The sequence below is a fragment of the Nuphar pumila genome, chromosome 5 (genome assembly GCF_984573655.1).
Source record: "Nuphar pumila chromosome 5, dmNupPumi1.hap1.1, whole genome shotgun sequence".
Classification (NCBI taxonomy): Eukaryota; Viridiplantae; Streptophyta; class Magnoliopsida; order Nymphaeales; family Nymphaeaceae; genus Nuphar; species Nuphar pumila.
In genome coordinates, this window is record NC_143253.1 from 107,179,519 (window position 1) to 107,195,689 (window position 16,171).

At 41.5% G+C, this 16,171-nt stretch overlaps 1 protein-coding gene across 1 annotated transcript; it reads right to left on the bottom strand.

Annotated features, from left to right (window-relative positions):
* Window positions 1-5,525: 5,525 nt before the first annotated feature.
* LOC149838039 (beta-1,6-galactosyltransferase GALT29A-like) lies at window positions 5,526-7,432 on the bottom strand. Its single transcript, XM_090007571.1, has one exon. The coding sequence runs from the start codon at window positions 6,944-6,946 to the stop codon at window positions 5,654-5,656; it is 1,293 nt and encodes a 430-aa protein (XP_089863697.1). The 5' UTR covers window positions 6,947-7,432; the 3' UTR covers window positions 5,526-5,653.
* Window positions 7,433-16,171: the final 8,739 nt, after the last annotated feature.

A 16,171-nucleotide genomic window follows, 5' to 3' on the forward strand; every position in this document is an offset into this window, starting at 1 on the left:
ATGTGCACACACACACACACACACACACACACACACACACATATATATATATATATATATATATATATATATATATATATATATATATATATATATATATATAGAGAGAGAGAGAGAGAGAGAGCATAAATTTCTTATATCAAGCTTGAGGATGTACATAGAGAGAGGGAGAGTGGGGGGGGGGGAGAGAGATATGTAATACTTTGTAGAGAGAGAACTGTCTACCACTTTTTCTAGCCTACCAACCGCTTACTGAGCTTTTTATAGTATTTTTCATGTTTTTCTTAAATCTAACAATACCGATGTGATCTACCACCAGCCTACCCCCATGGAGGAATGTTTTATATTAAAAAAGTATACTTTTTAGAAAAACTCTCTCAGCAAAAAAGTCTCTTTCGTTTGAAAGGGTAAAAAAATTCGTATGGATTTTCCATTTTGCGTCACTTTTCCAACATCTTTTTTGCTTCCAAACGTGCCCTTAAAGTCATCCCATGACTTGATCACCAATCTTCCCCGTTCTATGCTTCAATATTGTCCTCCACCATACTGCAACATTGTCGATCAGATACCCAGCTGCAATGCAAATCGGATCTGCATCGTCTTCAATCTTCTGATTGAAGAATTGTTCTACGTCCTACAACCAGTTATCTAAGATCCTGACATCCCTTTCTCCTTTGAACTGTCAGCTTGACCAACTTTAGTTTGGGTTTCTCACATCGAATCATCAATGTGTTTTCACCATTTATATTATTTTCAAGATTTCTGGCATTATCCATGCCACCAATTCTATTTCTCAACAACCTTTCTAAGACTCTGTATTTCTCTTGAAGTTCACGCATTTCAATTTTTTGACTACCCAACCAATTCGTCAACTCTTGGACTATGGTTGTCAGTTCTTCGACCTCATCCCTCACATTACCATTTAACTTTTTGAATTCATTCGACGCCCTTTCAACCGCATTGGCACATACTCGGACATCTGCTAATAACTCTGTCATACTTTTCCCAACTTTTTTCACCCGCTTCTCCACATGGCTGATCATTTCTTCCAGACGAGACACTTTCACCGCCTCTATGGCAACTTTTTCCTTCTTTGCCTTCTTTTCTTTGTGGGACTTTTCAAGGAGTTCATCAAGTTTTGACTCTACACCAAATCGAAACAATCGTCAAGCTTTTCGATAGAGACCCCTCTTTACCTTCCCTAGTTCTTGAGTAGGCTTTGATACCAACTGTCAAGGGCTTATTGGAAGCACTGTGCGACACCTGGTGATCCCGACCAGGTCAGCTTGACGAGTCAAGAAAACTAACACGAACACGCAATAAAATTGCACAAGATCGCAATAGGGGCATGTGGGCATAGTCTCGCAAGAACGCGTGCGCACACACACACACACACACACACACACACACACACACATATATATATATATATATATATATATATATATATATATATATATATATATATATATATATATATATATATATATATATATAGAGAGAGAGAGAGAGAGAGAGAGAGAGAGAGAGAGAGAGAGAGCATAAACTTCATATACCAAGCTTGAGGATGTACATAGAGAGAGAGGGGGGGTGGGGGGGGAGAATCCGTATCACTTTGTGTACGAGGAATCTTAAGGCAAAACCCATTTTTACAACATTTAGAGAGGGAGAAGAGGTATTACATTAGATAAAACAATGTGACAACATGGTGGTTTGGAACAATTAGAATGACATTTAAAAGTTTTCTCACTGTGGGAGGTGTTTGGTGCGGGTGGTAATTGAAAAAACTTGTAAATTATGGAATCATATTTTAATAAGGTCACAAGTTTGAAAGCTGTATTCTTACATTTGTTTTCCAACATCCTTAAATGCTTTGAAAGTTCTCCATAAAATCTTCAGGAAATACCACTTATATCTTATATGACTGGTAGCATGATACAAACCACTGTCATAGTTTGGAACTTTAGATGTCCTGTTATGGACCAAGAGGTGCCATTTTGATGATAGCTTTGTTATGGTGTTTGCAGTATAAAATTTCATGAGTATTCCCCCTGCTCACTGGGGATAGCTTCCTGTTGGCTTAGACCTTGCAGCAGGAGATGCACACCTCGGGTATTGAGTTGGCAGTGCCAGTCAACTTGAACACCTTAAGCCTGCTCACCTAGCCAGGTGTGCAAAGGCTTTGCCTTTATGGGTTAATTTTCTTTGTCATAGACCACCTTATCATTATTCTAAAAGCTAAACATGACATTAAGGCTAGACAAGGATTGTGCTAAACAGTGATCCATAGCCGCCACAATAGTGCCATGTTCTCAGCATTGCCTGCACTATGCTTGCATATAACGTGTCATGGATTTGTCAAAAGAGTGTTTTACTTTACTTTTTGTGACCTCTTTTTGAGGTGGGAGGATTTTTAAACTTCATTTATAATTAAAAATGGCAGAAAATGATGGAGCTTGAAGTTTAATGGAAAAAGCAGTCGAGGATGCAGTAATCTTTGGAACCTTTTCATCACAAGAGAAATGCTTTCTGTTGAGTTTTTCATATTGAGGTTGGTCGGAACCATGAAAGGTAGTGTCTCTTATAAAAGCACTATCTGACAGGGGAAGCGTAGAAAGGCCCTCAATTATCAGTTGAAAAGGCTGGAACCAATTTGATAACAGATAACAATGGACAGATAAACAGACTACACTCAATAGAAGTAGGTCTGTGAATGGGTCACTAGTTGGAACCAGGTGGGTCCAGGTCAGAATCCAACTCCTCTATCCCATAATTAGGTTTATGTTGGTTTTCCCCAATCACTTGTATTTGGATCCAGATTTGGCAGTGGACACTGCCCTAAGGGTGTGTTTGTGTAACGCGGAGCGCTGCCTTCCATGCGGAGTTCCCTTCCGCACTTTGGAAAATTAGGGGTTGGTGTTGATTCTAGGGGCTTCTTTCCTTGAGAAAAGAAGCTACTGTGGTTGCGTTGCCGTGGTGGGCCCCATGAAAATGCATGGAAATCGTGATGCATTTCCATGGAAAGCCCTCATTTTCCATGGCATGCAAACATGCCCTGACGAGGCCATCTGCAAAGACAGGTGAAAATTCTCTCTCTCTCTCTCTCTTCCTATATATATATATATAAGATAGGTTAAATGAATTAAATCTGGTTCAATCCAAGCCAATAATAGCCATAATGACTCCCAAGTGGAGGCCTTACCAATGCAAAACTCATAAAGCTAGGTTCTGGATAAAATACATAGAAGTACAAAATGTACACTTTCCAAATTTTCTGCAAACAAGGTTGTTAAGGCAAAGGGAGACCATGCTGGTGGTTTAATTTGGAGACAGAGAATTAGTTATGCATGTCTTCATAGTTCCAGCTTTTACCAATTTCTTATCAGCTAACGTGCACATTAAATGTAGTAATCTGCAGCTTGCATTATGGGAAAGTCTGCTTTATTTCATAAGCCATCAGTTGTCACCACACCCGGTCGTTACTAAAATGGAGAAATTCCTACTACGAATAAGAATTCAGATAATTCACACAATTCTGGCATTTGTTAACCAAAGTGAGAAAATTACACTACTGCACTTTCTTCTTCTGTATTGCAATGTGAAAAACTACTTCGAACTTTTATCCTAATAAAAATCTAGTAATTAAACTACAAAGGGTGTGTTTGGAAAAGAAGAATCCAAAACTTCAAACCAAAAACTGTTGGAGAAAGAAAAAGCTTGTATCTTCCAAGGTAGCTCCACCATAAAGAAAGAACAATTGAATTAGAAGATCCTTTAAACTAAAGAACCAGATTTGCATCGCTTAATTAGCATCAGCTAGCTAAATGTTACATTCTTGAGAATAGCAACATCTACTAAAATTCAGGAACATCCTGAAATGGATCTCTTTTTGATGTAGTTATATCTAGTGGGAAGCCAGAGTCTGGGTCTAATCCAGTGGTTCCATGTTGCAGAAGAGGTACCTCATACAAGGTCGCTAGCAGTTCCATGAGGTAGAAGAGTCTCATACAAGGTTGCCAAAAATAGAACTATATTTCTCGTTCTCCAATCTTACAAGACAATTAAACCAGAAAATAACAGCAATAGGAGAGCACAATAGTAGCAGTAACTGTTGTTTCCAGTTGCCACACTCTTCCTGTCTCATCTTCAAAAGAGGGATGAGAGGAAATTTAAAACTTGCAATATCCACAAAAATGGGAACTAGTTGAGCTGCAAGAAATATTGGGCTATTTACCTCAGTTGGAACGAGTTTATCATCTTCAATAGCCTTTTTCCACCAGAAGCAACCTGCCCAAGCTTAATTATGTCCTCTGAAAATTTACTTTAGAGCCTTGTTTTGATAGCCAAAGCTGGAATTCCCAGTAGCAACACCTTATAAGCATAAACAAAATCCAATTCACTATATTGCATGTGTTTAAGATGATTGAAAATTCATGAAGTTACAATTACAGGGCTGTCTGCTAGATCATTAGTATCATTAGCTTTTTAACTGGTCCCATCTCACTGCAGTTTAAAGAATATGCTGAACAGCCAGATCGGGTAATTACAAATAGAAATTCCTTTTCAATCAATATCGCATTATACAACCAAAATTTAAAATTATATACCAACAAAATATAATAAGGAGCATTTGAGAGCGCTTCTGATTTATGAAAATGTTGGGTACCGGAGTGCTTAGTGCCATCATACACAAATTAGATAACAAAGTAAGCACTAAAACATACATGGTTAAAAAGCCAAAGAATTCTAAAGATAGAAACAATGGTCCATGACAACCGAAGAAGGTAAGCTCTTAGTCATTTCAGCTTTATTAAAAAGCTCTCATGTGAAAAAGGAAAATAATGCAGGTGAAGAACTGCAGGTGCAACATGTGCTCAAAGAAGTCACATGCAAGACAAGAATCCAAAGTTAGCGAGAAACAGAACCAGATTTGAGACAGCATCTTGAAAAATAATGGCTTCTGCCAAGGAATGAAAGTTATGGGTTACAGGGCTTTGGCCAGCTATGACTGAGAATAAAGTCCAAATTGGTGAATGACTCAATTGAATTCAAACATACGAGAATTCAGAGCCCAATGTTAGGTAGAGAGACCAAACATCAGGATCAAAATTAGCTCTCTCACCAACCACAGTACTAGTGCTTCTACTGCTGCCCACAACTTCCAGGCAAACTCGTCTGCTGAAATTTTCTCGAGCTGAACTGCTTTACTTGACCGCTGATTATCTAAATCTTTTTCATTTTCTCTCAATTGCAAAAAGGAACCGATGTCCACAAAAAACATCTTGGTTTTTGGATTCTGTGCTTCGCCTGGATCCAAGTAAACTGTATAAATAAATGAATATGAAAAACAGGCAGCAGATAAATCAAGCCATACACAGTCTCTACCACGTCAAATGAATTCTATTGACATCCTTCAAACCATAAATGAATTCTTTGCAAATGCCAAAATTATGACTAGTGTAGCCAAGGATATATTCAATTCCACACACACACACACACACACAGATTTGCGAGATTGCAAGAAATGAAAAGAAACAATATGAACATATTGAATTCAAAAATTGAGAAAGGCGAAAACTTGAAATAGTTTCTCATATAGAAGATCACAATGTGGTAAGTCAAACCCAACAAATTAAGAAGCCCAACAATAAAGTCATCTATATATGGTTACAGGTGGGATCTTGAATTTGGAGTCCTTAAGAAAAGGTATAGAATCTGGCCGTTCATTCAAATCCTGGTAGAAGACGTACTCTGCTGCATAATCATGCAAATGAAGCTCAGCCTTCTGATTGGTATGGTAATGATGCTTCGCAACAGCTGATTTACCGAACCCAAATACGCTAACTTTCTCACACAAACCCAATGCAAGCATGACTGCTTGCATTCCTGATGAGTAATGGAACATGATGCCATCATGGGCAACACTCCATTCTTCCAGTGACTTCCCTGTTGTTTCTGCAAACCGCTTCAATGAGTAGTACTTCACAATCCTGGAACATAATGTATCGAAACGAGCATCTGTAATGATCAATGGAGCCTTATGAGTCCGATTGCAGAATGCGAACTCGATGAAATGCACAGCTTGGCAAATGTACATCACCAACGGGACATTCTCCCCATATGGATGGCAGAAACAACCCGGTCTGCGCGTACAGAGATGCAAGATATTGCTGTTAACAAATGAAAGAGTGGTCTTTGAACCGACATTTTTCTGGAATCCTTCGGTCCTTGCATTATTCAATCTGATCACCATTTCATGGCTATCGATCAACATGCCATATTCTTTCTTCAGCAGAATCCCACTGTTCCCCACAACTGCACATGAAGCATACCGACTGTTTGTTTGAGGTAAACCATAATGCTGATCCACTGGATCCTTAACAAGTGACATCAATTCACTCATGATCTCTGGCTGAAACCGCTTGTTCCTTACCCAGTTCCTCAGCAACTGCCGGAATTCCGGCCATAGCCCAGAGTACCTGGGGTTCACGAGCTGAACAGGAATCTTACTAGGCGGGACATATCGGCTGTCATGGTTATCCTGGCGCCATGATGAGATGGATCGTTGCCGACTCTGAGGATAATTCCACTCGAGAAGTTGATTGATCTCTCGCCGCGAATCCAATTCACCGATCTCAATCGCTGCATAGCTCAGGATGGTCTCATTGAAAACAGTAGGGTGTGAAGCATCAATGGTGGAAGAGGTTCTGGCTTCCAGAGTAGCAGAAAGGAAACTTCGGCGAACCGCCGCACGGGAACCCAGCACAGTGCACAATACAAGAAGCAGGAAGACGCTGAAGAGGGGTCGGATTGGTCGTTTCATTTGGCAGAGATTGAGAGGGAAGAATTTGTGTGGATTATTGGAATGGAAAAAGCCCAAAAGGAGGGATGAGGGACCATTGAACTCTAAATGGAAGAGTCGCCATTCCCTCAGGAACCCTTGCATCAAAACCAAACAGAGGAGTAATGTGGGTGGGGGCGTTACCTCAAGGGAAGAGGCCGATGTAAATGAAGATACCAGAAATAGATGCTTGGAGAGAGAGAGAGCTCAGAAACAGCTCAAACCTTCACAAAGGAAAATCCCCAGAGAGAGAGAGAGAGAGAGAGAGAGAGAGAGAGAGAGAGAGAGAGAGAGAGAGAGAGCTACAAATCAGAAGCAACCAACAACGGTTTCCATCCCCAACACTTTCACGATTCGCCAAATCCAACAGCACCACAAAACAAACCGTAAAAACACAGACAGAAAAGTCCAGCCCCACCCAACCTCACCTCACCTCACCTCTCTCTCTCTCTCCCACAACCAAAGAACCAAAAGCAATCCAAATCAATGAACCAAATAGCAACTCCACCAAAATCATAACGGATTGAATCTTCCCAATAAAAGAAAAAGAGCTCTCGGGAATCAATTCCTTCTTACCTCCCAGCTGCTTAACGGCTCAAATAATGGAACCCCCACCCACCTCCCTCCCTCTCTCTCTCCCTCCAAAGGCTTCTTTTCCACACTTTCTGTTTTCGGAACGCAGTTCTTGCTCTACATAAAAAGATTAGAATAAGGTATTTAATGGTTTTTGAATGTTTTCTGCCTCCGTTAGTGAATCTGAGGGCCGAATTACAAGTTACAACAGGATTTAGTAGTTAACATTAAATGGGCATCTTCAAATTTCTCTTTTCCAATGTGTTCCTGCCTCCCCTAGATGATATGCTTTTTCAGCATTTGTTTTTTAGTTCAATTGAAACTTTGAGATTACTTCAGCGGGCTTGGTTTTTGTGTTAAATGACCATTGGGTTGGTTCAACCATTTTTTTTTATTCTCTGATGTTGCTCCCATCGGATTCTCTCAAATGGAGATCATTGACCCACTGGTGATCCAACAGAGAGAGAGAGAGAGAGAGAGAGAGAGAGAGAGAGAGAGAGAGAAAATGGTTAACCATGATGAGACCCAAGCCAGTTGGGTTGGATTTAAACTAAATGAAGACCAAGGTCAATCTAATGCATGTTGGACCAAAACTCAGAAACTTAGATCCGGTAATCCCATGGCCTCCATATTACGGGACTCAAATTTGGTTAAGAACTAGTATAGGTGCCCCAAAGGGGTTTGGCATAGTGGGATGGTGCTAGGTCACTAGGCAGGAGGTCTAGGTTCAAAATTTATAGGCGTCATCCTTTATGCAAGCCGAAGTAAGTGACCATAATTGCGACAGGCAGATCCAGCCCGGCTAGGACTCTGATCCTGTGGGTGGTTTCTCCGTGTAAATATATATATAAAAAATACTAGTATAGGTTAATTAGACCTAAACATAGGTCACAGAACACACTAGCTTCAGCTTGGATTGGGCCACATTCCAAGGGATAAACTCAAGGACATGAGGAGAAAGAATCCAATTTCTCTTAGGCTATGTTTGCAAGGAATTGATGGAAATAATTCGACAGAAAATCGAGAAAATGATTTGGATTATTTATATTCTCTTTTTCATGTATGGGAATATTTCAAGTGATTCCACTAAAGACCCAAGTTGCCAAATATTGTTGGCTTCTTGTTTGAACTTTGGAGGCAAGTGATAAAAAAAAAAAGAGAATTGAAATCAAATAAAAAATTTCTGAATAATTTACTAGAGGTTTCTAGGAGGATAAGAATGTTTCACCATGGCAAATTATTTCCCTTTCGCTCATTCAAAAAAGAAAAATATCTGATTTATGTGAAGTAATCCAAACTAAGAGAAATGAAAGCATTGGTGAGGGTGAAATCTATGTGTTGAGAATCAGTATATCTCGGGACACCTCCGTGATCCTCTCCAACGTCCTGGTACCCTACGGCTGCATCTCCTGGATCACCGTAACCAACTCCTCGCTATCCACTGAGGAGCGCGGGCATGCTGATCATATCATCTGCTGTAGGCACCACTCTATTTATATGCATATCCCTGTACTCCGTAAAATCAATTTTAAAAATATAACGAAGATCAGAGGTGCTCCTTTCTTGTGGACGTAGGTCACACTCGGCCGAACCACGTAACCTTGTTTCAATGTCTCTCTAGCTTCCGCAAAGCCTCTCGAACCCAGCTTATCTTGACGTCACTGCCGCACGGGTTCGAGTCTTCATGGTATCATGAGCAGACGCTCAACGCACATTCAGGCAACCATCCTTAAGCTCCCACCATCATGGCAGAGAACCAAAGAAGAGGTGGAGGTTCGTCGAGCACAGAAGCCCCCACGCTGCGAGTAATAGTCCACGAACATGTAACTCCAAACCTGAGAATCACCAGCACTCTTCTAAATGGGACCAACTATTTATCATGGTCGAAGGCTGCAACTCTATACCTAAGCGGAAAATCCAAGCTTGGATTTGTAAACGGAAAGAAAGCCAAACCTGAGATTACCGATCCCAAATACGAAGAATGGAAATTCGGCAATCACCTGGTGATGTCCTGGGTCCTAAATTCTAAGGAGCCTCGCATCGCCGATGAGTTCTTATTCCTCGAGACTGTCATGGACATATGGAATGCTACCAACGAGCTCTACAGAGAGAAATAGAATATAGCCCGCATGTATCAACTCTCCCAAGAGCTTCGTAACGCAAAGAAATCAGAAGGACCTTTCAGCGAATTCCTCAGACACATGAGGAGTCTATGGGATGAACTGGACTCTTACCAGATAATCTCGAACGATCCGAGAGACGTCACCAGACTGAAAGAACAGGAAAAGATCTTTCAGATCCTAGCTGCCCTAGGTCAGGAATATGAAAATCTGAGGAGTCAGATCCTAATGTCCCACGACCTTCCGTCCCTAAACTCAGTCTCCGCCATTATAATGAGCAAGGAAGTCTGTCATAAGGTCATGAACCTCAAAAACTTAGCATTTTTGACTGATTCTAAAGTCGCGAAGCCCCAACTCAGAGGGAGTGAGACTGGATATACCCCGTTCAGCTTAGACAAACCCAAGAGACCTCGATGCTCTCAATGTAAAAAGTCAGGCCCACTCCCTGGAAACCTGTTGGTTCCTTCACGACAGACTCGATTGAACTCCCGATAGGACCGAACATGAACCAAAATCCTGTCAAGCTCACTCAGTCAGAGTCAGCACCCTGTTGACGGTAGAAGCAATGACAAATCTCCTCAAGGGTTGCGGTTTCTACAAACCAAATGACATGAGAAGACTACTAGGATGGCATCTGCAGTGCACGAAACCAGGAGCGTCCACGACTTAGGTACGCACAAACCCTACCATCTTAAAAATCAATCATGGATAGTGGATTCAAGAGCCACACATCACATGATGAATGATGAGGGCAACCTGAGCATGAAACACAGAGAAGATGAACCCATATGCACTGCCAACGGGTCTCTTATGAACCTCAAAGGGATCGGCTGCACCAATTTCTTCAAATTTTCAATTCCCAGCAAAGCCCTGTTTATTCTCGATTTAACGTCCAACCTCTTATCTATGGGCACGATTACTGATGAACTCAACCGCAGAGTAGTTTTCTCTCGAACTAATGTGGAATTTTACGATTTGACTACGGAAAAGATGATTGGTGAAGGGCAGCAGATCAATGAACTCTATCATATTCAACAAGTTCCAAAAGCCATGACAACCCGAGCTGACGAAGGACGATACTGGCACCACAGGCTCGAACACCCATCCAGCTGCACCCTAAAATCTCTATTTCTTGAACTAGCTTTTGATGTAAATGCTTGCGATGTGTGCTGATATGCCAAACTCACTGGCACACACTACCCCAATTCTGGAAAATTTTCCACTACTCCCTTTGAACTTGTGCACTCAGACGTCTGGGACCAGCCCCCTCAGAGTCGATATGGAATTTCAAGTACTTCATCACCTTTATCGATGACTTCTCAAAAACCACATGGGTATACTTTCTGAAATCCAAAGCTAAAGTCTTCATAAACTTCAAAGTCTTTTGTAAAATGGTTGAAACCCAATTCGGGAAAAAAACTTAAAGCCATTCGAACGGACAACGGGACAAAATACACCAATCATGCCTTTGAGATCTTTTGCAAAGATCAAGGAATAGACCACCAAACCACGTGTCGACACCCCACAACAAAATGAAGTTGCCGAAAGAAAAAACCGGCACATCCTAGAAGCCACTAGAGCAATCATGTTCCAAACAAATGTACTAATTTTTTTTTGGAGCGATGCCACTGCCACGGCTTGCTACCTTATAAATAGGTTGCCCCGAAAGAGACTCTAAAATCAGTCTCCCCTTGAAAAACTCAAAGGAAAAAGGATCAACAGCGAACACCTTCGAACATTCAGATGTATCGTCTATGTGTGGATCTCACCTCACAAACGGGACAAGCTCAACAAAAAGGGCCACCAAATGTCTATTTCTGGGGTACTCCACGTCAAAAAAGGGATACAAGTGTTATGACTACAACACTAAGCACCTCTATGTGTCGCGAGACATCAGTTTCAACGAAGAGAAATCCTACTTCTTTGGCATTGAGCAGAACACCAATAGTCAGGGGGAGCAATTCACTCTCAACGACGATGGTGAACTCGGCCACCGCATAGTCATCCAGGAAATGTGTCTACCTCCAATCGCCAATGAGACAGAAAATCACTCGAAAGTACCTCTTCAAGAAGCCGCTAACTCCCAACAAACCATGACTCTGAGAAGGTCTGATCGAACCTCTCATCCTCCCTCAAGGTTCCAGCTACATATCCTACACCACCTATCCCATCAACAAGCAAATCAACTACAATTGTTTGGGACCAACATACATGGCCTATCTCTGTAAAATCAGCAAAGAAAGAGAACCTGAGACTTATGAAGAAGCCAAAGGGAACAAACTCTGGGTCCAGGCCATGGAAGAAGAGTTAGAAGCCCTCAAACAAAACCAAACATGGGAAATAACCGAGCTCCCCAAGAATCTCAAGGCCGTCGAATGCAGATGGACATACAAAATTAAATACAAGAGCAACGAAGACATCAAAAGATATAAAGCCAGGCTGGTGGCAAAGGGGTACACTCAAACTCACAGGATAGACTACTAAGAGACCTTCGCTCCAGTCGCAAAGATGAACACCATTCGTACTCTCCTCTCAATAGCATGCAATCGTGACTGGGGGCTCCATCAACTTGACGTGAAGAACACACTTCTTCAAGGTGAACTAAGAGAGGAAGTATATATGCAACTACCTCCAGAATATCCAAGTTCCAATAAGAACTCCGTGTGCAAACTGAAGAAGGCCATATACGGCCTAAAACAGTCTCCAAGGGCCTGGTAAGTCAAGCTCATCTACGCCTTAAAAAATAAAGGATTTTAAAGCAACCAAGCAAATCACTCACTATTTACCAAAAAGAAAGACAAAGGCATCACCATACTGCTCGTATACGTGGATGACATCATCATAACATGGAACAATACCAGACTCATACAAGATCTAAAAAATTACCTGAACAAGGTGTTTGATATCAATGACCTCGGTAAGTTGAGGTATTTTCTCGGAATAGAGGTGGCATGCTAAAAAAGGAGATATTCCTATCTCAACGAAAGTATGCCCTCGACATTCTCACGAAAATGAAAAAACTGGGATCGAAGCCAGCAAGCATGCCTATTGATCCAAATGTCAAAGTCACCAATGGCGCAGAAGAATCATCTACAGATAAAGATAGGTACCGACGTCTGATCGAAAAGCTTATCTATCTCACAGTCACCCATCTATATATATATATATATATCCTATACTGTCAATACCCTAAGCAAATACATGCACGATCCCAAAGCATCACATATGCAAGCTATCGATAGGGTATTAAGGTACATCAAAAAGGTGCCAGGATAAGGTATTCTGCTAAGAAAACATGATCATACAAAGATAGAAAGATACTCGGATGCCGACTGGGCAGGAGACTCCGATGATAGGAGATCAACCACATGATACTGCATCTTCATCGGAAGTAACCTCTTGGAGAATCAAGAAGCAAAATGTAGTAGCAAGGTCAAGTGCAGAGGCAGAATATCGGGCCATGGCCTCCACCACCGGAGAACTAATCTGGATCAAGAGTCTTCTTCAAGAAATGAGGGTAGATCACCCAGACCCGATGAATCTGTACTGCGACAACAAAGCCGCCATACACATAGCAGCCAATCAAGTCTTCCACGAGAGAACTAAGCACATAAAGATCGACTACCACTTCGTCAGAGAAAAAGTTGCCAGTGGAGAGATACAAACTCCATTCATCAAAGGCTCCGAACAGCTAGCAGATGCTCTCACAAAAGGAACAAATCCAATCCAGTTCCAATACTGTATCAGCAAGTGGGGATGCTTCGACATATACACCCCACTTGAGGGGGACTGTTGAGAATCAGTATATCTCGGGACACCTCCGTGAACCTCTCCATTGTCCTGGTACTCTACGGCTGCATCTCCTGGATCACCGTAACCAACTCCTCGCTATCCACTGAGGAGCGCGGGCATGCTGATCATATCATCTGTTGTAGGCACCACTCTATTTATATGCATATCCCTGTACTCCGTAAAATCAATTTTAGAAATATAACGAAGATCAAAGGTGCTCCTTTCTTGTGGACGTAGGCCACACTCGACCGAACCACATAACCTTGTTTCAATGTCTCTCTAGCTTCCTCAAAGCCTCTCGAACCCAGCGTATCTTGACGTCACTGACTCACCGGTTCGAGTCTTCACTATGCCATATTTTCTGTTTCCTCCAATTCTCGTTTGCCAAACAGCTGAAATATGGTTTTAGGAATTAAGGATTCCCAAAACAGCACCTTGATATTCTTGGAAGATCGGAGCGACTTGCTAGGGTTTTGATCGGTTGACTGAGTTGCTGTGGGCTTGCAGTGGGTCTAGGACCAGGGTGGCACCGATCCAAAGGCTAGGGTGAAATGAGTTGTGCTTCTGTATTTGACTTGCTCACCAATGCCTCTTTTCAGGTTCATCTGATCTGTAAAACCACAAATTTAGTTTGGATGTAGCCAATACCAAATCTGACTAATCACGTATTAGCTAATTGAACGTATTAGCTAATTGAACTCGGATTCGTATTCATATTAAGATGAAAAAAGCTAATACCGAATCCGAAGAAATACATTTAATCAGATTCGGTAATCGGATATCCATCCTATTCTGAATCTGAATTAGATTACTAACAGGATTAAATTTTTTTAACCAAACAGGACTAATCCGATTCATAATGGCATCAGATATCAGATATATCCGATTGGTTGACATCCCTACACATAAAGAAGGTTTAATAGTACCTAATATACTACCAAATTCATTGTCTAAGTTGGTGAAAATTTGATAGCTCACGCTTCATGAAAAAGGATGGTGTAAAAATGGCCCAAAACATTATACTTGTTTTTTTTTGAAAGGCAAACTGGGGTTAGGCAGACCTCTACCAAATTTCATTACTCAATAAGAAAAACATTTTATTGACCGGCCCACCGGCGACCCAATCCCCTAACATTTCATGTTAGGAACTTCATCTGTTGGAGGGGGTACAGGGTTGTTCCATTGCCCCTGTAAATCAGAAAATTGATCCTTAACACTCGCCTTAGGGTGGCTCATATCCATAGCCGTGCGTGGATTGACTCTTGACTCTATCGGGATGCTTCTAGTGCACAAAGCCCTTGTGATTGGGAACTACTTCTCTTTTATTCAACAAGTTAGCTGAGTTTTTCAAAAAAAAAAAAACCTTATTATCTTTGCATGAGACATTTTTTTTAAGCCTTTGTAGCACGTATGGACAAGGTCTCCACCCCCACCCCGTCTCAAAATCTTACCCTCCATCCCTGCACGAGTTTTGATTTTAACCTCTATCCCCGCCGCCTCCATCCTCATTGCATATCCTTCATCCCTGCTGCCATCCCCGTTTCATATCCTCCATCCCCAGTCCAAACAGAACGAGGCGGGGCAGGGCCCCGTTTTCTCTCGGTTCACTGCCATCTCTAAAGAAGGATAGAGGGTGGGGCAAGGCGGGGAACGGGGATGGTGTAGGGCGGAGGAAAGCGTAAGTCCATCCCCGCCTATTCTCGCACGGGTTTTGATTTTAACGTTCATCCCCGCCTCCATTCTCGCACAGGTTTTGATTTTAACCTCCATCCCTGGTCCAAACGGGGCAAGGCGGGGAGGGGGCCGTTTCCCCCAAGTCTACTGCCATCCCTAATCAGGATTCGCCCTGCAACGTTTGATGGGGATTCAGAACATCCCTAGCGTTACCTCTTGCTACGTTCGCCCAGGAGCGTTGTGTAATTGGGAGGGTTAATGCTGGTTGTTGCATGGTTCCAATCATTACTGGGGGGCGTAGGTCCGGCTGATGGTGGCGGTCAATTTTAATACATAGAAATTGTAAATAGAGTATGTTAATAAAGACCCAGGAGTTGTCTAGTTTTGGCTTTTATAATTACGCGTAATGGATGATTCGGTACCACAATGTATAAAATACTCGGTCAGGTTCAGTTTGGGTCAAATACTAGACAAAAATAAGTTAAAACAACCCAAACAATACAGGTTTATCCGAATATTTCTCGGGTCTTTATCTTTATACCCATATCGAGATATTCGAATTCGTGTCAAGTTGGGTATACAGCAATGATCTGACCATCGACAGCACGCAGCCTGACAAGCTTATCGGGTCTTGTTTGATTCAGAATTCCATTTGGACACGGGCCTGGTTTTGTGGCCTGTCCTACCCAGGTCCAACCAGTTGGCGTGTAATTTTGGAACTGATTGTGCCTCCTTATGTCTGAATTTGGATCAGATATCCTCCTACTCAGATCCAGATGTTTTTTATTATAGAAGGCACATGGCTGACACGGATTTGGCTTGGATCCAGTACAATAAGGTCCAATTTTATTCAATCCTCACATTTGGATCCAGATATTCATATGAAATGGCCTAATTGGATTTTGATATTTCCTATATCATAACCTATGTCACAAATATTAAAGATATTTTGAAAATACCACGTTATTTTTGAAATATGATATAATCCAAATTAAATGTGATATTTTCAAACTCTTGTCAATTCCAAAAACATCCGTAAATCTCTGGGTATACTAACATGATATCAGATACTGCAAGAAAAATGTTAATTAGCGACGATAATTTGTGATAGAAATAATCCGTCGCAAATTTGCAACGGATTAGCTAGAGAAAACTAGTCGTCCCTAAAATT

Coding starts and splice junctions, on each gene's coding strand:
- LOC149838039 (XM_090007571.1), bottom strand. CDS start 6,946: ATGCAAGGGTTCCTGAGGGAATGGCGACTCTTCCATTTAGAGTTCAAT.